This window comes from Zootermopsis nevadensis, unplaced genomic scaffold, assembly GCF_977971745.1.
Source record: "Zootermopsis nevadensis isolate Lab colony 2312 unplaced genomic scaffold, Znev_1.0 Znev_ptg000004l, whole genome shotgun sequence".
NCBI classification, from domain to species: domain Eukaryota; kingdom Metazoa; phylum Arthropoda; class Insecta; order Blattodea; family Termopsidae; genus Zootermopsis; species Zootermopsis nevadensis.
The window spans coordinates 4,892,730-4,918,487 of NW_028259136.1; the positions used below are offsets into that span (position 1 = coordinate 4,892,730).

Below are 25,758 nucleotides of genomic sequence, written 5' to 3' on the forward strand. Positions count from 1 at the left end.
CACAACGTCCTGTGCTGGGAGCATTGTTATTTGTGTGCTGTGATTGTAAAGAGGTTAATTTTTGCAAGCAGTGGATAGGGATTCTGAGATAACTCAGGTTAATAATTATAATTATATAAACAACATTTTATATAGTACAATTAAATATTTTGCATCAGAAACAATAATTTCATTTTTATGGGCATATTCCAAATATGAAATAAAAAATGTTTATTTTTTGGATTGTATTTTCAGAAAAAAATTAATTAGGGAATGAACTAATAAAGTTTAATTTGTGTCTCATGTAAAGAGAAGTTAAATTGTATTATGCCCCCCCCCCCCCCCCCCCCCCACCATGTTGTGTCAAAATCTGTTGGGCACTTTTTAGAGATGAAACATCTATATAGTCCAGTAAATATAACCTCTATAATTACTGATTTATTTAATACATTTTGCACAAAGAATCATAAATTTCTGTCTTCATGCGTATCTGTAAAGTGTTAACTACGTCCTATAGCTCAATGTGTATGTTTTAACAGAAACGCATTGTCCTTACTCTTAATCATTCCAGTTTTTAGTGTATACAATGGTAAAGTGAGTGTCCACTGTCTCTTACAGCTTGTGGTTTGCATGTGACAACAGATAAGTAGTTCAGTATGTTTTCGCAGGTACCACCACAGAAGATGACGAGGAAGGGAAAGGTTATATTGAGGATGAAAGCAGTGGTGCCAACTCAAGTAGCACAGACAGAAATTCATTTTCAGAACGTGAAATAAAGCCTGTGTTGAGCTCAGAAAAGAGTGGCTCAAATAATATCTTAGATACAAAAGTTAAAGTAGGTAAAGATATAGGATTAATGAGTGGAAGAGGTAGTAGCATTCCAATTGTTACATCTGGTGGAACATCAAGTGTCTCTTCAGTGAAGTCATTGGCTGCAAATTCTTTGCTTGAAGCTCACCGTAAAGCATTCAAAGCTGCGGGAGGCAAGGCTGGATGTGGAGGTGGATCATCAAGTTTGCGTATTCGTATTTGTAAATCTCCTAATAATATCAATTCCAGCATTTCTGGTAGCACCATGAGCAGCACTAGTAATGGGCGCCAGTTGGAGACAGACAGTTCCAATGAATATGAGTCTGAAACTGGTATACCAAAATCACCTACGCTCTTTATTAGTGGTGTTTCTATCAGTCGTACACCTGAACCAAGGTCACCTGCAATTGTAACAACAAACTCTTTTGTAGGTCGTCAGTCCCGCTCATCCAGTCTCACTGTTCCGCCACCCCCACCTTTAGCACCTCCACTGTCCAACACTATCCTTGGATCATCAAGCATGTCCCTTAACACTACCACCACAACTATTAATTCAGCATACCCAGAACCTCAACCTGCACTGGTGATGAAATCATCCAGTCCTGTGAACTTTACTTCAGCTTGTACAACTCTAACAAGTAACAATGTGGTCATTACTCCTCCACCTCTGCCACCCCTCCTTCCTTCACCAGGCTCCCCTGTAAACATTTCTGGTCCTAATTCAGGTGCTCCATCTCCGATTTTAACATCGGGGAATGGAAGCTCTATAGGTATCTTATCAAGTACCACTCAGACTTCTAGTAACACTACAATGAATGCAACAAAATCGAAATCAGCAAGTGAACCAGAGAGGGAAAGAGAAATGTTTCGGTTTCCAAAATCATCAACTGACGGTGCATTAAGCTCAGTGCTCCATGTTCAAGAATCCAATCTAAGTTCAGACGATTTTCACGAAGCCTTGTTCCTTCTTGAGCGCTCGCCAAAAGGTGGCAGTGGTTCCTCCAAGCGGCGGAAGAAGTCGAAGAAAGAACGTCACAAGGATAAGGAAAACAGCAGTGGTACAGGAAGTTGTTCGAGTAAAGTGAAGGAAATGAAAGAAGCCAGCTCTGCCTTATAAGGTAAGAGGATGTATCATGTTCAGTTGCTTGACGGAACCAAGTTGCTGAGACGAGATGAGGAGAGTGTATGTTTTCATGTGTTTGCTAGCTGCATCAAAACATCATGTGGAGTTAGATAATTAGATAACATAAATCAGTGCATTTCAGAACTTTGTCTTTCCTAGTCTTGGTAACCAAGTGAAAAATATTTTAGAACTTGTGGAAAAGGAGCCCTATTCTTAAGGTCTGTGGAGCAAGTCGTTTGCATCCTCTGGCTCTGCTGGTGCAATGGATCTGATAGAATAGGGTTTTCACATTACGTTTACAACATTCAGGTACAAAAATGCATTGCCCTGTTTTTGGTTCCTGATATTGCAATTCATATGTTTCTTCATATAAGGAAAATTTGTTGGTTTAGGATGTTTGAGATTTCCATTAGCACTACAGTAAATCATTTCACACATAAAGAAAGAAACAAAACTTCCACAATTTCTGTGATATATAAACTACTTCCCTTCCACACATCTTTCCTAACTTTGAAAAATTATAATTTTTTCTAATTTGAATTTGATGGACTATGGAGATAAATTAATAAAGTATTGCATTAAATGGATATTCTCCTGTTAATAATCAGTAAATGTGCAAATGTATGACCCTCATGAGTTTTCTTGGGATAATTGTTTTTGTCTGATATTACCAATAGGAATTTGGGATAGTAAAGAAGTCAGTTAATCACTTAAATGTGGAAGCAGTGTTAGTATCTGGAATGTACAGACTATAGTAATGAGTAAAGTCTACTGCCATATGCTGCACCCCAAAACACGCGTTACTTCACAACTCATCGTCTGTGAAGTGTATACTGAAATTTAAGAAACAAATGGGGGTTACAGATTATTATAATGTGCTTGTAGAAAATTATATCAGCCAAATTATTGAATACTGTATTAACTGTTTCCATGTTAAAGTTTGGTAAACCAGCTGTATGCACCGCATACTGGCGGAAATAGACTGACCTCTTGTAAATATGGTTTTGTTCACAGTGGTTAGTTACAAGAAAGAGTGAAAAACATCAAAGAGCAATCCTTCCTTGTTATTATGATATTTGACAGGTTGCATACATGCATAGTATTGCAATATATAAAATAGATATTAAAATAAATGCAAGTACTTAACCCAGTGTGGACATTGCATGTTGCTTAAATATATGTTAGAGTTTACATTGAAACAGTTAATACTGTCACACACTGCCGCAGTCTGACACGTTGTGTTGGTCAGGGTTTGGAAGTCTGATAAGCGTAACTTGGGTATAGGGTCTGTTATAATTGCTCTATACTGTGATACTACATTAATATGCAGCCATTTTGAAATTTCAATTTTAAATCGCAGGACGCGAAAAAAAACTTCTCATTACCTACTTATAGCAATTTGGCTGCATTTTCCATGTTAATTCTTTCATTCATAAATGTTAACTGTTAGTAACATCACTCAATATTCATCTTGGGTGTTGTAGTATGTTACATTTAGTCTTGTTTTTTAGTAACAGTGCATAAACAATATAAATTGATGAGTTAATAACTTAGAAGAATGTCTCTGACTATCGTAAAGCATAAATGACAGAAGTCACTACATTTTATAAAATCTTTAATCATTTTATTTTTTATATATGGAATCTGTCTCAAAAATGTGGGTGTTGTACAGAAAATTCTACAGTAATGTGATATAACACATGACTTCCGTATGTCTGTTATAGTTTTATTTCTTAGTTATCACGAATATACCATTGTTTCTAAGGTTTACACATTTATTAATTTTCATAGGCAGCCATTGTGTGTTTAGCCATTCACATTTGGTGACATATATTAAAATACTTGCCTAGTTATCTTTGACTTTATATTTATGGATGTTAAATCAAGATTTGAGTTCAAATTTTCTTTACTTAATACATTTGTAGTATATGTTTCAAGCAAGCCTATGTTATTTTAAAGGCAATTAAGCCCGTTTTGGTTGTTTAGTAAACTGAAAAATATTTTCTCTGAAACGTCGGTAAACTTCTACCAAACTACAAGGCCCCACAACCCAGGAGACAGTCATCTTCATACTTGCTGCCATGAGAACCTTACATCTCACAAGATGGTAAAATTATTTAAGGGCTCCAAAGTTTTGTATCAACACAAAGAAATAATGGCAAAAGCATATTTAGGAGTTTCTTTATCTATTTGTCCATTGTCTGAATTGGGAATCTTTAGAGTCTGAATGTTTATATTGGTATGAAATTCATGTTAATTATTAGTTTAATAAACTGCCAACTTTTGGTGAGTTTAATATTAATAATTTATTATTCCCATAATTGCAGTATTTATAACTTAATCATTTTATATCCCAATAGTTGCTTAATTATTCAAATTTAATGTCTGTACAACATTCCATTCACATCATTAATTGTAACATATGTGTAAGTGAAAAATCCATAAATTCATTAATGCATTTATTTTAGACATTAATTCAGTACAACAAACACCATGTAAAGAAGGTGGAAGAAGCGCAGACAGACCGTAGTACCAACATAACAATCTAATATTCCACATCATCAGTAATTCATTATTTTATTATGAAATATTAGAATGTACTGACATAACAAAAGTAACTGTTGCGTTAGTAACAACTTTACCCCCGAGAAGAACCCCGTTACCCACTGGATAGGAGGCTGTCTGGGCCCCAGAGGTAGTCTGGTTGCAGAAGCTCCTCTGCTCCTGTTGGGGATCAAACCCAAGTCATCCAGCCTATAGCTAGTCATTGTACTGACTGAGCTATCCCGGCTCCCAGCAGTAAGTGTTATTTGTTATATACTGACTCTGTGTGATGCTTACATACAGTCCAGCTGACCATGTATTAGCATACCACTACCCTGGAAAGTCCAGCCAGCCAGCAGCCCCGTAATACAGGAGTTTCGTCCCCTTTTCCTATACAGTAAAGAGTAAGGTATTGAACTTTCATCAATGTTGATAATAATATTTTGATATATCAGATAACATTAATGACTCTTAAAAATTTAATTGTCCCTAATTTGGATACAAATACAAAAAAAAAAAAAAAAAATTTGGAGTTAAGAGTATGTAAGAAAGTAAACTTATATTAGATTCCATTTGTGCAGCATTCTTCTTAATGTTTTAGTACTGAAGTGTGAGATTTGACTTCTGACACATATGCTTTATTAGTCATTCCTTCATTCTTTGATGCTGGAACATGATGCACTTATTTTCTCACATACTTTATCACACATTACAAAAACATATTTTGCAATAAGTGTGAGAGAAAGCAAACTACATGGGAGTGAAGAACATTCTCACAAGTTTTTCAACTACTACTACTATTTGTTATAAATTGATAGTGTGGTAGATATTTTTCCATACACCCAAATAAAGTTCTAACATCATTTCTTCATGTTTAAAGAAACATTATCAACATAGAAATAATCTAACTTCTATTTTTTAAATGCCAAACTCATCATCTCATTAGGTCACTGGTGTAATGTTTTCATCACGAAAGGGGCCAGACAAAACACAAATGATATTCAAATGCATAATATGCCCTATTCCTTTCTTTTCAGTGTATATATTTATTTATTTATTTTATATATTTGCATTATTTTAATTTGTATGCTTTTGTTTGCCACGATTTTTTCTATCTACATTGATAGTTGGATGTAACTCTTTCTTAGGGACTATGTAATAAGAAGAATATTTACTGCATTCTGTAATTTTTATGCAGGCAAATGGCCTATTATTTCATAATAGATTCAGATTGAAAATTATGAGGATTGCACAAATATAAAACAGTATGTACAATATTCTAAAGTTTTGACTTTGAGATTTATACATCATCTAACATGTTTTAAAATATTCTAGTCTATAAATAAGGAATCCATGAGACAAATTGCAGTTTGAGTATAATGTGTTGCTGTTCTAACACGTTATTACTTTAAGGGTCATGTCTGTTAAAATCAGTTGTTTATAGTATTGCTGATGTTGTATCATGCCTCGTGCTTTTGGTACATGTTACTGGTACAAAGTGGGCCTTCCACTGTATAAGTTGTGCAAGTCAGTCATTTATAGGTAAATCAAAATCTACTTATGAAATGGTTATAATGGCAGGTCGTACTGTTCGTGTTATGTTTGTGATTCTTACATAGAAAAGTTGAGTAAGAATTGTTCATGTTATTTCATGATTTTGAATTCTGTGCCAATATTAAGAATTAAATGTGACTTGGTTTGTTCCAAGCCTTAATAAATTCATGGTGTCTGAGAACATGGTACTAAGGAGATTATTTTGATCAAAAAGGGAGGTAGTAACAGGACAATGGCAAAAATTGCACAATGAGAAGCTTCATAACTTTGCTCTTTACCAAATATTATAAGGGTACAAAATTATAGTCGTGAAATGTGAAGGGAAGAAACCACTTAAGAGACCAAGGCATTGATGACAGAACACTATTAGGCTGAATCTTAAGGAACAGGATGTGATGGTGTAGACTGGATTTGTCTGGCTCAGCATAGGATTAAGTGATGGGCTGTTATGAACATTACAATGAAATTTTGGGTTCTGTGAAAAATGTGCAATTTTTTAACCATTTGAGCAGTTGATTAGCCTCTTCTCTATGGAATTAGTTTAGTTATTTGCCATTTTGTGGCAGAAAGCATTTATGTTTTCTGTTTTAGAGTTTGTATCTATAATTACATTATTCAGTACATTATAAATTAAGTCAAACTTTTTTAGATTGAGGTTGTACCTGCATAGTTGTCATAAAATGAAATTCAGCACACAGGTTTAGTTCTTCATGTTTTGCTTCGTGAAAGAAGAAATTTAACAACATGGAAGTTGTAAGGCATTGATTTCTTGTATGTCTTATTGATAACCGAAAGCAGTATATATTATTTTTTGTACAGATTCCTCTTTGTTTCTAGCAGACAACCTTTAAATAGATGTATGTTGTTCAGTACAAATGTTGTTACTGTTTGGAATTAGGAGCTTGATATGAAATGGATTATCAGGTTGTTAGAAACTGTAATAAATAATGTAAATGGTTTTATTTAAGACTTGGCTTGTTTTTCAAGACTGAGAATACTGTTATTCTGTTTTGAAAAGGCAACTTTTCAACATTCGTATCTTTAAGTTAAAAATTTACAATTAAATACATTTTAAAACAGACTTTCATAACTGTACTTTGGAGGGCTCTACCAAAACATTTGTTTATACTACAATATCAACTGCAGTTGATGTCAAGATGTGGAATACAGGTTCCATAATTATAAATATTCGAGATTTATGTGAGTGCCAAATGATTAAAATAGTGTGCCCATTGATATTGCTTACATATTTTAAGTGTTACTATTAGTGAAAGGCTTAGCAAAAGTGCGTAGTAAATGATGCTAGAATTGTTGCAAGATGAGTGTATTGTTACTCATTATAAGTTCTTTCCTTCTAAATTAATTGTTCTGTAACAGCTAAGCAGTCAAGGATTATTATAACTAGGCTGCTGTTATATAGGATTCACTGATTGACCACACAATCACAAGTTTGTCACACAGATCTGATTGGCTGCAATCAGCGTATGTATCCATTTTCTACATTTAATTTTTGGAATTTTCTTTCAGTAATTATGCATTTGCTTGAAAGAAACAGGTTATTTTCTTTTTTCCCTGGATTCAAATCTCAGCCCAGAGACCGATTATCCTGACTGATGTGTTTAATATTTTTCCTCAATACTTCCAGGCAAATGTCAGGTTATTACCTTAAATTAGGCCACAACCACTTCCTTCCATACCCTTTTAATTCATTAATCATCCTGTCATCAACACTGTATAATTTGACCTACTGACACCTTTGTTAGATTACAAATACCAATGCTGTTCTTGTGCTCTGGGCCTATAGAAGTTTTGCTAATAAATGTGAATGAGGATCATAGAAATGGAGTCTTGGATGTACTGAATCTAATTTTTCTGTATGGTTATTATTTGTATTACATAAAAAATGATTGGATAGTTTATGTATGCTTAACAGTTGTCAGTAATAAAATTACATGGCATAAATTTTCACTTCCAAGTTTTGATACTGTTAGGCAGATTTTAAAAGCATTTATAATGTGTGTTTGTGTTGAAAATATTAAAATAATAGGGATGCAAAAGGAATGTTGGAGAAAGGAGGAAATGAGATAAAAGTATGAAAGAGATAAAAAAAATTAAGAAAGGGGCTAAGGGGTAAAGGTATGAAAGAAATCACTTTCTGCTGAATTTGAATAGACCTTTTCCACCAGTAATATTAAGTTTTCTGAGGTTTTTTTAGTAATTTATTTGTGTTCAGCATATTATAATTACTAGATAGCTGATTTTTGTAGCTTTTATTGTCAATTCTACAACTGCATTTTGAAATGTTATTTCCTCATTCACATTTTGTGTTTGTGTGACAGATTATTGAGCAGTGACTCAGAACAAATTTTGCTTTATTATGATCAGTCAGTGAAGCCTTTATGACATCTGATTTGTGACCACTATTTAAGAAATGTCCACTTTTGTATTTACTGTTGAATTTCAGAAATAATGTGACCACAGCTTGAAAGTGTATTAATATTTTGTTGTGCACGTTTAACATGAAGATTTATTGAAGATTAAGTATTGTATAATATTTCTGAATGTCTGCAGTTTCATTAATTACCTCCTAGGGCTTTGCAAAATTGTATGTTTATCTTCCATTTGCAAATTCTTTACGAATTATGTAAGTAAAACTGGTATTATTTGAATATTGGTGCTTAAATAATAAAACTAGCCAATGTACAGGTTGTTTTAACTTGAGGAATTAGTGCTGCTGTATAGGTCATGCGAGTAGTGGTGGCACCTAAATACGCAATGTGTAAGCCGAGAGAGGGGAGTTAACTAGTAGTGGGGGTCACACAGCCTCAGCTGCGGTGACGCACTGATCTAAACACAGCTAGTGCTACAAACCAACTGAAGCTGAAGCCCCTCTAGCGCGTGCTTTGGATGGGTCCATCTCATACTACCAAAATCAGTCCTTTGCGCAAGTGCCAGCACTTCTCGTGCGACCTTTAACATAAATGTTATCATCATGTGCAAAACCTTGATATAATGTTTTCCAACAGCTGGTTAAACTTAACAATTAACCATAACACTGTTATGAATGGAATGGTACAGTTTCATGGTGACCGAGTCAGATTCTCATAATTTTTTATTATATATTTTTTATTTATATATACATTATTTGTGGCGCTGCTTATTAATTGGGCAGGTAACATTTACTTAGCTGATCAAGATATTCCATGCTGTTGTTCAACACAAAAGTTCATGGTCATCATCAAAACAAATACTGCTTCAAACCAGTTTACAGATCCACATATACTCTTCTTGCATGAAGTTCTCCAACAAGCATATTAAACACATTTATTATTTTGCTTATAAACACTATGTGCCCATTCCTTCTCAACCTTCTTGAGTTAATCATCCTGACATTCCCACATGAATATTATTAGTTGTGAAGCTCCTTATTATGTCAATTTTGAGACAGTATAATAAAATAGCTTTTTTATGATGCGGTATTGTCAATTTTGTGCCCAAATCCACCATACTAAGGACAGCCCTGTTTTCCTTGTTATGTAAATTTTAAGGCAGTATAATAGAATTTGTATTAAAATATATTTTTTATAGTGTGGTGTCTTCAACTCTCCCACACAGAGGATATTCCTTTGCTAGGTGGCTGTTATATGTATAACTGCTCTGCATGTCTAGAGGCATTCTTCTTTGTCCACTATCCGATGACAAGTTACTCACTTAACATAGCATATTAAATAACCACAAATGGTTTAATACTAATTAATGTTAATATGCAGTAAAATTTGTTATGATCTGTTTCATAATGTCTTGGCATTAAAAAAGGCCTTTGTTGTGGTAGGACAATTTTCTTGTCCCAAACTGCTTAAAGTTATGTTTATTTTATTTTGCGTAGAGTTCCATTGTTGATTGACTGTGTAGCATGTATGAGATTAATCATTGTTAACCACAATTGCCATAAATGTTGGAGAACATTAAATGGAGGTTTTTATGTTAGCTCAGTATATAACATTTTTATGCTGTCACAGAATGGAAATATGTTCATGCTTTCATTCCAAGAATTCTTATAAAACTTTGGACATGCAATACATTTGCACCCCCAGATAGACTGTAGAAATTAATATTGTTTTGTACAGAGTTTATATAATTAAAATGTAGTTTTTTATTGAATGTTAATAGTGTAGTGCATATATTTTTGCTCGTATTTTTGTGTTGCCATTTTAAGCATCTGTTTATCTTGTAACTTTGCATGAAGTGCCCTTTTTTTTAAGGATATCCCTTTATTCTGTGTTAAGCCTAAAATATGTAGCTGTATTTATTAATGATTAATACTCAAAGGCTGATTTTAAAGTCAATGTTAACTAAGAAATGTGATTTATACTAGAAACCCCATTTTATATCAGCCATAAAATCCTTTAAAGTGTGAGTGGTATGTAAATATAATCACCTTTACCCTGCAGACCATTTCAGAATAATGCGATGATTTTTATAGATAACATTAAAATATAAGTGAAAAGTAATATTCAAATTGTTAGACTATGTAAACTTTTATGAGGAGAAATTGCACTGGGCCGATGTATTTCAGCTCTAAAACTTGTAAAACATAGAAATGTGTGATGATGTTGCTCTTCTGGGTTTTGATGCTGTGTGAACTTGTGGGTAGATGCCAACAATTCAGAGAAACATACTGTCCCTATCTTCAGGCCTTGCCTGTGAGTCACAACCTAGAAGACCAACATTTTCATCTTCACCACTGTGAGAACTTAAAATCTCACATAGAAATGATTGTAATGTGTAGCCTCTTTGTAATTTATTTTGTATAACTAATTCAATGTTGCAGGTAACACTCAGAGTCAGAATTCTACTTCATCCCTTTCAGGCTCAAAAAAAAGAAAGGAACTTAATTTTCTCATGTTCCCCAAGTTTTGTTGCATTCTTGTTCTGCACAGTTTTCCTTTCAAGACAGAAAGGGCCATGATCTAAATTAGGAGTAAATAATTAAAACTTTGGTATTTAATTCTGCTAGTTTCCTTAGTACATATAACTACACTGAAAGTATCAAATATGGTTTTCTTTGGTCATGTGCAAGTAAAGTAATTTCATAGTACAAATATCTTTACTTAACACTATTAAAATCCTTCTTATTTCAAGATATCTTATTGAAGTGCAGTCTGCGGTATAATTAATGTACATGGAATTTCAGAAGTTGGATCTAATAACTTCATCAGATTGACAGTTATTGTAGCGTTTTAACATGCACACTGACAGTTGGGAACTATCAATGTATGTTTACTTGTATTAAACACCTACTTTTGGAAATTTTTTATGTTTTGTAAGGTTTAGCAATTGTTCATGTAGTCTGTGCTGCAGTCGGTAGAAGTCTGTTACAGACTTGTTTGATAGGGAACATTTTAGGCTACTTGTAAAAAGATGAATTCTGTAAATTGTAAATGTTTGAATTGTTTATAGCTTTGGCTTTCAGGGATAAGCCATGTCAACTGTTGAAGTCTTTATTTTTCAGCACATATTGCAGTTGCTAACTTTAGATTGAACTTTGGGGTGGAGGGGGGTAGGAAACCCTTTGTTCAGCTGTGGAAGGTGTTTGATGTGATTGGGCAAGCAGAGGATCAGGTTTTATTCAATGGAGGTGAACTTCAAATTAAATTTGCTAAATTGTCTCTTGGATGCCTGGGTTACAGGGATAATTTGATGTGTTTTCAATCATGTAATTTTGATGAACATAAGTGGATACTAAATCCATGTAGTTTTAAGCTAGCATACAAGGTAAGTGGTCAGTCATCCTGGGATGGACCATCACTCTTGCTAAACAGTACTGTAGCACTCGGTCACCTGAAGAGTGGAGATCGAGCTTCCAAAGTGCCGCACAGCCTCAAACAATCTTGATTCATGAATGAATCCACCAGTGTTACACAAGGACCTTCTAATGCTTCACTGATGTAGTGATGAGGGTGTTTGGATTGAAGAGCAAAGATAAGAGATCTTTCTAATGATCATAATACCAACAAACAGTTGCATCAGAATGCGGTCTGAATAAAACACCTCATCCTTACAACATATCAAGCTTTTCAGTATCATATTTGGCTGTAGCTGAGTGCCTCAAATTTAGTACATCGTAACATTAAATTTTAGTTTACATGCTGGATTATTACTTCTCCTTTGCTGCCCCACCCCTTTATCTGTTTCAGTACACATTTCTTTGTATTGATAATATTTTAAAGAACCTAAAGCCAATTTACCTTAAGGTTTCTGCCTCATACAGTCCTTCCCTGTGTAATGCATAATAAAATGTAGTACATAGTGACTAAAAACTTATAACAAAACAGACTGAATATAAAGTAGTAAATTTATTTTTATTATTAATGTTTTAAAATTTTGGAAGATAGTCAGGGAATCCTCCGTTGAGTAATATAATTTGATTTTGATGTCATAAGCTGACACTTTGCAATTTTGACTCTTAGTTCTGATATTCTTCCAGTTTATTGGTGACAGTGCTGATAGTTTTCTCATGTCATCAGGGGAAAATAATGACATAATTTACCACAGACAGTTCTATTTCCTAATCTTGGAACATTTTTTCTTCTTCTCATATTGATTTTGAGTCTCACATTTATAGAAATCAGTTCCCAGGATCTTAATCTGTAACATTTTATCTGCATTTGTGGCTAGCCCATGGCAAAACCCCTGGATTGAGGGAAATATGGTGATTCATAGAGTGATTGGTAGTAATGGTAAATGCACAAAAATCATGCATGAGCATGCCTTGAGTCACACAGTTCTAGTGTTACTTGTAATATTTTACCTGTTGTAGTGTGGTACACATTGGCTACACTTCTTGAATCTATCTCTGCCTGTAACCTCTTCTTTATGCAGGTATCATAAACATTTATACTTTATATTGAGGATTATTGTCTTTATTTAATATCTGTGATTTATATGTTGTGAAACTGTAACAGGCCTAAACTTTTGTAAATATTTTAATGTTTCCCCTGTGGTAAGTAGGTAGTTTAAAATATTAGGTTGCTAGCAAATGGCTTTTACAGTTTACTGCCTCTAAAAGCAATTATTACTGTACTGATTGCAACTATCTGAGATGTGATTGTAGACATAGAAGATATTTCTGGAACATGAAAACTTTGTAATTTCAGTTACTGCTGGATTCAGAGGTTCAGAATTAATTTTCTGTCTTGAAAGTTTTTTGTTTGGAATAAGTACTCAGTACTACTAGTAGTTCATTCCATATTTTATTTTATTTTCAGTATGTGCATATGCACGTGTAATGATAAAAATGAATGAGTAGAGTTGTTTTGACTTTGGTGAAATACATGTTTTACACCTGCCAGTTCCTTCAAGATACCTTTTACTGATCTAGTGTTGGGGCATATTATTTTTGTTTCTTTCCAGACACTTATTTCAATTTGAATTATTTGTATTACTGGAGAAATTGTATTTCGATATAACAACAATAGGTATTTCTGTAATATGTAGTAGTAAAACATTTTTTTAAATTTAAGATTATTATGTTATAAGGATATTTTATTTGCTTGAATCAGTGGCACTCTTATTGGAATTTGTGATGTTTTTGTGTTACAAGTTTGCAAAATTAACTTCCTGGTATGGACTTCTGGCTTTCAATTTCCAGTAGAGGCCTAAGGTCTCTTCTCTACCATGTCCAGAATAACTCCTGGGCCCTCCCAGACATGTCTTTAATGGATACCAGCAGTTATTTCCTTGGTGTAAGAGCATAAGGTGATGATTTAGCTTCCTTTGTTATCAAGGTACAGAATATCCATCTTTGTGGCATAATTAATAGTAGCCATTGTTGGTTCTGTTTGACCTAAACGTATGATAAATTAACAGCTGATAGAACAAGATGTCATCTGCATAGATGCTATTAGGCAATGTGAACTGATCTGAAAATGGAGGACTGAAAAGTGTTCGGTAGTGGTCGGACTTCTAAATTACATTTCTAGCTGACCATTTAAAAGTCTGCACGTGTTTAATTTTTCTTTTCTTACAATATATGCATTATGTTCTATATACTACATAATTACAACAAATTACATCTTAGTCAATTTGCAGTTCTTTCATTGTGTTGCTTTTAATCTTGCTGCTACTGATATGAGGTGTGTTGTGTATGACTATAGCCTAGAATACAGTCTTGATAAAATCACAGTAGCAGGATATGTTCATGTCATAATAAAAAGGACCAAAAATGATACCTGATCAGAATAATGTTACAGAAATTTAGTAATTCATTAGATTCTTTATACGCTTAGAAAATCTAAAAACTTAAGTGTTTAATTCCTTCAATGACCAATTGAGACTACACAATAAAAATTCACTTTCTTTTCCCACCTCTCCATATTTAGTTGTATAATATATGTTTCAGCACATGTATAATTCTTAATATTTATATAATATACTTTATTCTTGCATTAATGGTAGTCTGGAACCAATGCATGGGCATAACTGTACCATGGTTATTTTCCTTTCTAAAGCTCTTTTATTTTGTTTAATTATTCCACATGCAAGCAAGTTACATATATATTTTGAATTTATATTGCTAAGTCTTTATATGTATCATGTATACAGTTGGGGAAGAAAATGCATCATTATGGTTAAATGACAATACACCAAACGGTGTTTCCTTTGAAAACAATTTCACCAATTGATGTGATTGAAACTAATAATTATTTTTAAACTGAAATGTTGAAATACTTATTAGTTTTATTATCTTCATGTAACTCATGGGATTATGTAAGTCATTTCTTTTATTAAAAATGGCACATTATATGTTACAGATTAATATTTTATTATAATTATATTAGTTTTTCACTCTCACCAGCATTGAACTTGTGATTGTTGCCTATTTGGGTCTGGGTCCATGATATGCCCTTTTAATAATGCCTACATGGCGTATAGTGGGACAAACTTTACTTTTTTACTTATGTAGAAATTAAAAACTGCTGAATTTTGAAGTCCATACACATTAGTTTGATCAGCCTATTTCTCCGGGGAATTTAAGAAGGCACCCTGAAAGAATATTGTGTTTAAATCCGTAGTAAATTTGTCTCACATTTCAAAATGTAGGTGTAAAATTATAATGTTTTTATATGCATTTAATTGTAACTGGACCCTGGTATATCCAGTCTCATGAAGTAAGTGCTGTTAATAATGTCTATTTATTTACTTCATTGTTTGAGAGAGTTCAGTATAGTTATCAGAAGTTAGTGCATCCACTTACTTTTGTAAGGTTATGGTATGTTTCAGATTTTAGCAAAATATTGGCAATGTACATACATGAATTTACAGAGACTGGAGGTTGAAAAGAGATAAACAAATTTTAATGGATTAATATATCCACACAAAGAATAAAATGAAATTGTATGAGAGATGTTATGTTATACGTATCTGACATTTCAAATATTGTACAAGTGTGAAAACTGTTATTCAAAAATAAAGTGAAATGTATTTAACTGAAGATATTGTGCATGTACTGGACAGCTGAATCCCAAGTACATTTCTACCTTAAACCCTTTTAAAATTTGTGGATGGGTACTGAAGTTATGCTGTCCTCATGCCATGTAATTGACTTGATGACAGCATTTTTGTTTGGTAAAACTAAATGTAAGAGAATATGTTTTATCTACGTTCTTTTATTTGATTAAAAGAGTAGATCTGTAATGAGCGAATGTAAATTTTGAAACATTACTGTATATTGCCAGGGAAACTTTGTAAGTCGTATTGGAGTTGTATTTTTATGTATTGATACTTATAATGTTGGTGCTTGTTAAAACTTTTCTTCCCAAATTTAGATTTCAGAACTTTGAAAATTTTTGAAAAAGGAAGAGACTGTAAAATGACCCCTTGTAATCATTACTGTGTAGTAATGTGACAGTGCTTAAAAAAGAAATATCCGCTAAATGTGTTGTCCTTATTCATTGTGATATTTAGAGTTAACTTCGGTAACATAAATGTATTAGCAGAGACCAATGCAGCAAGCTAACCTTGCATGATACAGGTGAACGCATGACATGAATTATAATGGCAACAGCTCCAACTATGTGGCACACATGAGATTTGAGGTTCAGACGGTGTTGCAGTTACCATGTTGATATTCTGGGTTGTTATGCTGTGTAGACCTCTAGGTAGATACAAACATTTGAGAGGAACATGCTGGCTCCATCTTCAGGACTCAGTATGTTCTCTCAAAATTTTTTTTATCTGTCTACAAGTTCACATGCCATAACAACCCTGAAGACCAGCATCAGCATATATGGCATGCATGTTCACAAGTTTCACATTTGCCTGTTTGTGTGTCCATTTGGTGATGCTGTACCAAGTGTAACAGTTAATAGCAAAAGTGAGAAATTTCCAGATACAGATAATTAAGAACAATGAGGTAATATGAGGATAAGACAAAGAGGGTAGTGAGTGATGTCCTTTCTTAGGTATTAGCTCAACTCAGTCATCCTCAGTTAGGACAGCCAGTCTTCCATTGGGATTCAAACCAGGAATGAGTGGTGAATCTTTTGGTCTGGTTAATAGTGAACTGCCAGACCACCAATACATAATGACTATCCAGTTCCATTGCATGAAAATAAGTGGAAGAAAACAATTCATGATTGTAGTAATTAACACCCTACACTAAGAAAGATTAAAAGTAGTCTTTTGTGATAATTGCAAGAATGATGATTCTATTTTCTTGGTGATGCAGGATTTCACTGCATTTTATTTCCAGCTGTTCTTTTGTCAGGCGATAAGTATCTAAAATGACTGTAAAGCGTAACTATTGGTATTTATACAGACACCAAGAGACAGACATGCTTTTAATTAGATATTAAGAATTATATTTTCTTGGACTTAGCATAATTGAAATACCATTATACTGATAATTTTTTATTACAATTACATGCAACTGCTCTGATTATGATACATACTAATATATTTAATCCTAAAATTTCTATGTTCACATGATTATACACCTGAAACATGTATTTACACAGTACAACAATCAAGCGTACTTCTCTATTTTGTGATATGAGCTAGACACTGAATTTACTGTATTGGCACACAAATGTACAAAGTTACATTATTTGTATCCATACAAATTCTTTATCAGGAACTCTAAAACCTGTACATTTATCTCTGTTCCGTAAAGACTGACAGCCATATTCAGAGTTGGGAACACACAAAATTCTATGCTCTTTACTAGTCTAATCTTTTGTCTTGTATCAGGTATAAGCATAATACAAAGTGGATGCTTACAAGACTAATGCAACGTTTGTATATTATAATTTAAATTTAATACAAATCTTTTTTTTCATATATATATATATATATATATATATATATATATATATATATATATATATATATATAATTTAGGAGATCATATTTCATTTGGCAGATGATTGATTAAATATCTTACATTAGTGGATTACTTGTGGTGTTACAATTATATTATTTGTTGCTGTGGTAGACATACCCTTAGAACTCACACATGTATTAGTATATTATGTAATTGAGTGTTATAGTAAATGACTGTGTAAAATTCACTACTATCATCACAATTTAATATTTTTGACAACTTTTAAAAGTACTGCCCACTCCTTTTAACACCTGGGTACCGGCATCTTTCTAGAATGTCAGACATTCTGGTAAAAAAATTATTATTCTGCTTACTTTCCTTCAAATGTTTTACTATTCATGAAATTAGGAGGAACTTCAAATTAATAATTATACAATCTAGAATACATATCTTTTCATAGTTTTCACTATTACAGATTCCAGTTATATGAAATTTTGTCATATGTATCTACAAAGTTTTACACTGCCATCATGTTTGTAATTTTTAGCATATAAAACAGTGTTTCATATAGAATTTTTAGGAATATTTGATCTGTCTTTATTATTAATTCACATGGCCTCCAAGTTGATATTGTGATGGCATGAAATTCAAGATGTACAAAGATGGGGTTGCCTCAAGTCGCATGATATTTGTATGAAGTTTTATGAAGATCCATCACAAGTTATTACGGAGGAAGAATCACATGGTTGAACAGCTGTACACATGGACAGAGAGAAGTACACACGGACGGATGGGCATACATATGGACACATTAATACCACAAGCCTATATTTTCATATATATTATGAAAAATTTGCTGAAAATAGACTACAACTAATAAATTTGATTGATATACTAGAAGAAATCAAACTTAAGTTTTCATTGTGCAGGATATTGTTTGAATTCTTTACAGTTCATTTACAATATCAGATGTGAAACAAAATATGTAGGAATTTTAATGTGTAGAATAAATGCAGTTTCAAGTTTGCAGGTTACTACCGATCTTAAAAAGGAACATCAATTTTCCAGCTCATGATCACCAGACGTGGTTTTGAAGTCTAGATTGTCTGGATACAAAGCATTTAGTGACAATAAATACAAACTAAATTAATCTATGACTTGCCATGTCCACAAGTTTTTATCGAATATGAAGGATTTAGCCAAGCCACAAACTTTCCTTTATGTAAAGTTGGGAATTTTATCATTTCTGTTCTGAACCCTTTATTTATAATATGTGATAGGGACATTGCATGTCTATCCACAACATTTAGACTTCAAGTGATTTCCATGCCAGTCTGATATTCTGCCATTTTTGTGTCCTATTAGGTATCCTTTACCACTACAAATATGAACTTCCTTCTTAGTTAAATATTCCACACCCTGCATCTTGAAACTGCCTTTCAGTTACTTTGTAGATAAGATTTGTGTTGTATACTTTTATTTCTTTTTTTGGTCTAGGATTTGCAGTCTGCAATGATTTGACTGAAAATTAATTTTTTTTTAATATGGTGCTTAGAATTATTTTAGGCCTCTTAATACGTATTCAGCCATTAAAATCCACAAAGCAGTGAATTATGAAAATGAATACAATAAAATTATAAATTCGTTATTATTCAGTTTACGGGGAGTCCAAAATGGAATCATTTTATTTTTCATCCCAGAGTTTGCCAAAAGTGTAAAAGGATGAGAATTATAAGAATAGTTTATTTATTTACCTTAACTGAACAGTGTGTGAGTGGTTATGCAGTGACTGGTACCATATCACAGCAAGAACTGGCAAAAATCTTACTAGTAAGCTCTTAATGAGCTGTGAAGTGTGAAATACCATTTAAGATCTGTTTCATTAAATTTCAAATGTAGTGCCATCCAAGGTACTGACATAAATCACATGACAGTAAACATATAAATGTAAATCAAGGAAGTCCAAGCATGTAAAGTTTCATCAAAGCCTCTTTAGTAACTAAAGATTGCCACAGAGACAAAAGAGAAGCCTGCATACAAATGGAAAGCCTGTATGAAATAAATTATGAAAGAATGTGACTCAGACAGCAAATGAAGATGGCAAACTCAAGGAATGAAGCTAAGAGGAAGAATTAAATATGCAAGACATATGTGAAGTGATGCTTTGATGAAGTATCATTATCATTTTGACAATTGAGAGATATATCAGAACAATGTACAAAATATCTGAATATGGCTTTATAAACCATTACCTACTCACTGTAGTATTGAGACTAAACAGAGAACACTTATTTTTCACATTTGATTCGAGTTCATAAATACATACACAGAAAATGCTGAGGTTGCTTTTTATTAAAAATATTCTTACACGTAGATAACAGGTACATATCATCTATACCTCTTATTCAGACACCTGTAAATTGAACACACAGTTTTGTATTTTCTTTAATTTTAAACTAATTGGATTATAATAGACATATGTTTTAACATTGGCAAACAAATGCTCCTGCTATGATTTTTATGCATGTTTTAAAACAGTGATAATCCAATTTTTGATACTAACAGCATAATTTACTAATACCAGAATATTTCTATAGTCGGTCTGCCCTGCATTTCACTCCATTTGTATCCTTACATTAATATTATTGAATGATTATTGGACTGACATGTACTATTTGGCTTATACTAATATGAACATACTTTTTTTTCTTGTTCATTAAGTTAAGTGACAGTGAGCCTTTAATTCTAAAGATTATGTTTTCATAAGCTATCATTATATCAGAAACACTCTTTTCATACTGTATTTAAATGTGCGATATTATTTATTCTGTTTCACAAAAAAGAACTTGACAAAAGAATGCAAATATCAAGATGAATTTGATAATTCGTTTATAAGCCAGTATCTTCTTAATCAGTTGCTCATCACTTTTGTATTAGTTTGATTTTAAATTATCATACAATCTTTATGTCTTTAGTATCAGAGGTTTTTATGGCAGTGTGAGTTTAGACTGTGGTCTTCTGGGTGGTTGCATCATGTAGTCAGGAACATTTCCATGAAGATGGAAGCAGCATATTTCTCCAAAATATTGATACACAACCAGATTATATGGCACAACAACCCAGAAGACCACACCTAAAATCTTTATTTAAGTATTTAGAGATAAATTGTAGCTGCTATGAGAGAAACAAATGGAAGATGTTGAACCGAATTTCAGATTAGACTTAATTCTGCCAAACTTGAATAAGGGAATTGTTTCAAATTTTCCGGAAGGAAGTGGGATGAAGTTCTATTCCATTCCACCCAATTTCAAGCACTGGGTTAAACAATATAATGAAAAGAACATGTAATGATTGAATCATACAGCCAAGACATATTTTAAACTCTGTTACCATCAGTTGGTTCATCTTTGCAGTGAATATAATATTTATTCTGATAAGCACAATCCAGAGATTTAGTTTGTAGAGGGACTGCTTATTAGGTTGTCCAATATAGAGTTAAATTTTCTCTTGTTAGTTTTATGTTTTAGTACTAAAAATCAGGAACATGTTTTATCTCTATTTTAAAATTAATGTTTATTTGAAAGCTTCAATCTTTAGTTTCAAGGCAGATCATCTTTCACAATTTATCTTACATAAATCAAACCAAAAAACATTTCAGTAGAATAATCTGTTCAGAATTTGAGAATTGAATACAAATTTTAATTTTTTAATGTTTAAATTATTTGGTGGCTTTTATTTATCAAATAATTCCTTTTTTATAAGAAAATAATAGTTTTAAAATCATAAGTTATTTAATAAAGATGATGGTTATGATGATAAAAAAGATCAAATTTTCTCTCACAAACTTCCATTCGTTAAGTGCTCACGTTTGTACATTGATTGATATTTACACATAAAGCCAGTGCTTGCAGCGGAACCGGCTGACATTGTGTGTCTGCCGAATGCTCTCATGTTCTTCTAGAGGTGTGATGTTGATTGCAATTCTCTGAAATACAGAAAACAAGACTGTCTAATTTTGGCATGAAAATAATCCATAGTTTGTCCCATATAACATTTAGCTATAATCATTGAACAGTTTCACATGTCACTTTTTACTGACTTTAATGTTAACTTTACTTTAGTTTGTACTTGTGTGTGTGTATTTATTTGTTTATTTACATCTGTTACTTATACATTACCATGATGAACAGCATAGGAGACAAAAACTCCCCTGTCTAACTCCTCTGAACATTTGGACTTTCAGATTTTCTTCAATCTCTAACCCTGTGTTTGTCATAGATGTTCTTTATTCTCTTTGTTAGTTTTGGATACATTTTCCCTGTGTAACAATTTTCAAATTTTCTTTCTGTTTTTACTATCATACACCTTTTCAAGACCTACATAATCAAAACACGTATGTTTGACAAATTATGATTTTTTTCGCTAACATCTGTTTCACTGTAAAAACTTAAATACCTGATGACCTATTTCCACAATTTATTTTCCACCTGTCTTTACAGTAGCAAATTTATATGAAAAAATCTTACATTTTCCCCTATGATTTTCAATGTTTTTCCCCCCTTTTTCTGTGTCCAGTACACACCATTCAGCACGGTGTGCATTGGTGGTTAGCAGGATTCACGACCCATCAGTACATGGGTTCTATCAGGACCATGACATTTAACGCTCCTGCTGTGACCCCCTATTTTCAATGTTAACAAGTCAGGTATAAAAGAGGTAATGTGCAATACAGCCTGTTTATAACACTCGGAAAAATAGCTTGTGTTATATTATTTAGTGTTCTGTCTTACGACAGGTCCATTGCTCTGCCCAAAAAGAGCTCTCCAGTTTTCCCTATTCTCGGCTTCTCGTTTTAATTCCTGGAACGTCATCTTCTTTCCTTGTTTAAGATCGTTATGAGTTTATAATTCTCTAAATTATTCTATTTCTGAGGCATTCATAGGCAGTGATGAATATTAAAATGAGTAGCAAACTGAATAAAACAGAGGATCAGATCTCATGACTTATTCATAGTATTACCTTCACATTCACGAGAGTAGGAAAACCAGTAAGAGCTTAATCTCTGGGATTTTTTTAAAGTTCTTTAAATACAAGAAAGAGTAAATGTTTAATCAAAGCAGATACACACTGACCTCTTTCAGTGTGCCTGGTGTCTGTATGATGCTGATGATGGCAACAAGAGGAATCATGAGAATGGATGAGAGGGCCAGAGTCCAACCAATCCATTCAGCCCAGCTTGGGTAATTGTACTCATTGTACTTAAGGGGTTGCTGGTACAGTAGACCAAACATCACCACACCCTGAAAATATGAACATTTCTGATTTATAAACAGGCTGTTTTCTGCTAGAATAAAAAAGTTTGGAAGCGGAAATTATTTATTTTGTCAAGAATTATTTGGAACATTTGGACCCTCATGGGTCTTTGAAATCCAAAACAGAGAGGAATAGATTTTATCTCCTTGACCTTATGTTACAATAATCAATGAATATTTTGTTCAGTAAGAAAAATACGGAAAAATAAATTTTAAAACTATTAGGGCCATGTGATTAGAGTTGGAGGGAATGAGGTACCTCCACTGTAAAAGATGACAATTTTAATTTATTATGTTGATCTATTCTAATACTCACTATAATAAAAGCTGGACTAACAAACTTCCAGCAGATTCGCCAATATAGTCCTGGCTTTGTGCCCAACATGTCTTCAACATCTTGTGAAAATCGCTCCAGGCCTGTGTAAATGATGAAAAAAAAGCACATATCTTCCACTGTCAATTAAATAGCTTCTTCACTGTCTGTTTCTATACTAAAAGTTGTTTTATTTTAGTCTGTATAAATCCATTATAACTCTGGTTTAGTTGAAATTCAAATTAAACTTTTTCAAATTTGTGGTCTTTTGGGTGTAATGAAGTGGCTTATAAAAAAGCATTTGTGCATGACAAAATAGATAGTGTTATGATTTATATAACTTTCATATACATATTTTTTGATATGATGAATATTTAACAGATATAATGGAAAGTGATTGGTGATTGTTTGCAGTGTGATACCTGTATTGTTAATTATGTCAACAGGAGGTTTGTGTCTAAAATCAACATCAGAGACTGAGAAAAATGAACTGAAATAATACTACTAAAGAATAAAACACAATTAAGGCAGGTTAGTGCACTGGATGGCTTACCGTAAAACCACGATACTGCTATGGCTTCAAAAAGTGCAGAACAGAGAAGTGAGATGCCAGCTGAGTATGTGTCAAATAAATGGAACATGTAGATACCTCCCTGCAACGAGGATGATATTAGTAACTTGAAAATATACTTGGCACACAGAAACAGAACACAATGGGTGAGGATATTTCATTTGCTGATCACGATGCCAACAAGCTTGTTAAGTTATTCTTTTCTTATCTTTTATTTTTTACCATAAATGTTATAGTAAATTATGAAAACAGTTAAATGACTGGATTATTTTTATCATAGATTACTGAATTTACAAGGCTGTTATGGTTTTGTTTTAAATGAGTTATATTTTTATCCAGATTTATGGCTTAATTATTTAAAAGTGTATTTTATTCAAAGTTCAGTTCTTTTCTTGTTACTGTGTTCATAATCCATTGTGAAATTATTAAATTTTATGACTCATTTAGGTTTTAGCACAGAACCAAAAAAGTTCTTTAAGAACTAAAGAATTATACAAATCATATTTAAATATCCATCATAACAAAAGTACTCCAAATGTTACTTGTCGAATTTTAACCTTTTTAAAGACTGGCTTGTATAATGAAACAGTTGTACCTACTGGTGTGACATTGATTAGTGCAATGGAAAAGGAGACTACAGCAGCTGCTAGAGTGAATATTTCGCGGGCAAAACGACGGCCTTGAAAGAAGGAGTGGAATTCATCCATGAGACCAGTGATGACACATTCCATTCCTCCCATCTGAAAAGAGAATACAGGTTCTAGCATTAAAAGAAGAAATTATACAATAGAATTCAGTACTTCTGGATTTAAACCTTTCACTGTTGTGGATTAATGTGCAGTATTCATTAAATCTGATTCAATGTTAAATAATATTTGGAGTTCATTTTGGTTTACATTTAAAAAATATATAACCAAAACTTAAGTGTTATTACAAAGCTTAACAAATTAACTATACTAGGGACATGATTGTTGGTCCCACCATCAACAATTCTTTATTTTTCAACTGGTTTTTGTCAGGAAAGCACTTATTATTGCAGATACTTCAGGCAAGTTTGAGCCAATAAACCACTCCTCTAAATTTATCCCTGAGGGAAAACTGGCGAACTCTTTTTGGGCAGAACAATGGACCTGTCGTCAGACAGAACACTAAATAATAATAATAATAGAGTCTGAGTGTACTCACAGCACTGTCCAGCCCCAGCATGATAAGCATGAAGAAGAAGAGCATTGACCAGAAATTTGAGCCTGGCAGAGTGGCCACAGCTTCAGGGTACACCTGGAACACTAGGCCTGGGCCTGCACAAACCAAATGTTTACAACTAAGAAGCTTACCTGTATGAAAATAAACTACCTTCTTTAATGCATCTTTAGTGCCATACATTTAGACTATGTAATTAGCATTAATAAAGCTATGAGAAATGAAATAGGCTGGAAATGATGAATGTTACATGATAAGGAACTGTGGTAATTTTGCAAACTTAGCTCACCCAGTATAGTTAGGATACCTTGATTTTGAGGGCAGCTCATAAAGACATTTGGAAAAGACAAGAGATGAAAGCATAAGAGATAAAATTCATCTTAAATGCAAATAAGTTTTTGTTAGGAATTGTTATACATTCTCTGTACAAAGTGCATGAATTAAAGGCAATGTGGGAGACCATATCTATCCACTTGTCCCATGTTTCAGGTATGAACTACAAAAATGATTTCAATGACATTTTGCAGGAATGAGGACTGGGAGGTATATTGTTAAATGCAATTCTATTTTTAATCTATCAAATATTGTTTCAGAGGTGCTTGTTGCCTCCATCATCGTTGGCAGCTAGCACATTTTAAACATTGGTAAACTTATGCCAGACTGTTTGGTGCAACAACCCAGAAAAGTCATGTTCATACTCGCCACCGTGAGAACCTTGAATATCACAAGAGTGCATTTTCTTATCCTTGTGCTATGTTGATTAGAATTAGGCTTAACAGGTGTCTAATAACTGAAATGAAACTCGAATTCATTGTCACGTTACAGGGTTAATTAGATTGCGTCTGTGTTTCGTTCATATTTCTTGTCATGGTAAAATGGTTGTAAATCTAACCTAAAGGGACAAATAATAATTCCCTCATTACCGTTGGCTTTTCTTATCATGTACCACAGATAAAGCAAATGGATATATCCGTGCTTTGTCACGGATTAAAGGGCTACTGATGATGCCGCCAATATAACGGAATATAA

The 25,758-nt window shown here is 33.0% G+C and overlaps 2 protein-coding genes and 1 long non-coding RNA gene across 12 annotated transcripts in view; 2 read left to right on the forward strand and 1 right to left on the reverse strand.

The window, feature by feature from the left end:
* LOC110829162 (uncharacterized) overlaps window positions 1-15,503 on the forward strand; it is a 35,064-nt gene extending 19,561 nt beyond the window's left edge. For 4 of the 5 annotated variants that reach the window (XM_022062609.2, XM_087342931.1, XM_087342930.1 and 1 more), the window contains one exon: window positions 648-15,503. In XM_022062609.2, coding sequence (XP_021918301.2) covers window positions 648-1,906 — 1,259 coding nt within the window. In that variant the 3' untranslated portion in view covers window positions 1,907-15,503. The remainder of the gene's footprint in view (window positions 1-647) is intronic. The other variant, XR_015533660.1, reaches the window with a different exon arrangement.
* A 1,402-nt stretch (window positions 15,504-16,905) lies between these two features.
* Window positions 16,906-25,758, reverse strand: part of LOC110829182 (sodium-dependent noradrenaline transporter) — a 62,384-nt gene continuing 53,531 nt past the window's right edge. For all 6 annotated transcript variants that reach the window (XM_022062661.2, XM_022062660.2, XM_022062659.2 and 3 more), the window contains 6 exons: window positions 24,715-24,827; window positions 24,129-24,269; window positions 23,512-23,611; window positions 22,962-23,062; window positions 22,466-22,633; window positions 16,906-21,318 (listed from right to left, as the gene is read on the reverse strand). In XM_022062661.2, the coding sequence (XP_021918353.2) occupies window positions 21,220-21,318; window positions 22,466-22,633; window positions 22,962-23,062; window positions 23,512-23,611; window positions 24,129-24,269; window positions 24,715-24,827 (722 nt within the window). In that variant the 3' untranslated portion in view covers window positions 16,906-21,219. The remainder of the gene's footprint in view (window positions 21,319-22,465; window positions 22,634-22,961; window positions 23,063-23,511; window positions 23,612-24,128; window positions 24,270-24,714; window positions 24,828-25,758) is intronic.
* LOC110829186 (uncharacterized) lies at window positions 22,459-24,955 on the forward strand. The gene is made up of 2 exons (XR_002542901.2): window positions 22,459-22,573; window positions 23,405-24,955. It is a non-coding gene; the product is annotated as an uncharacterized LOC110829186 (long non-coding RNA).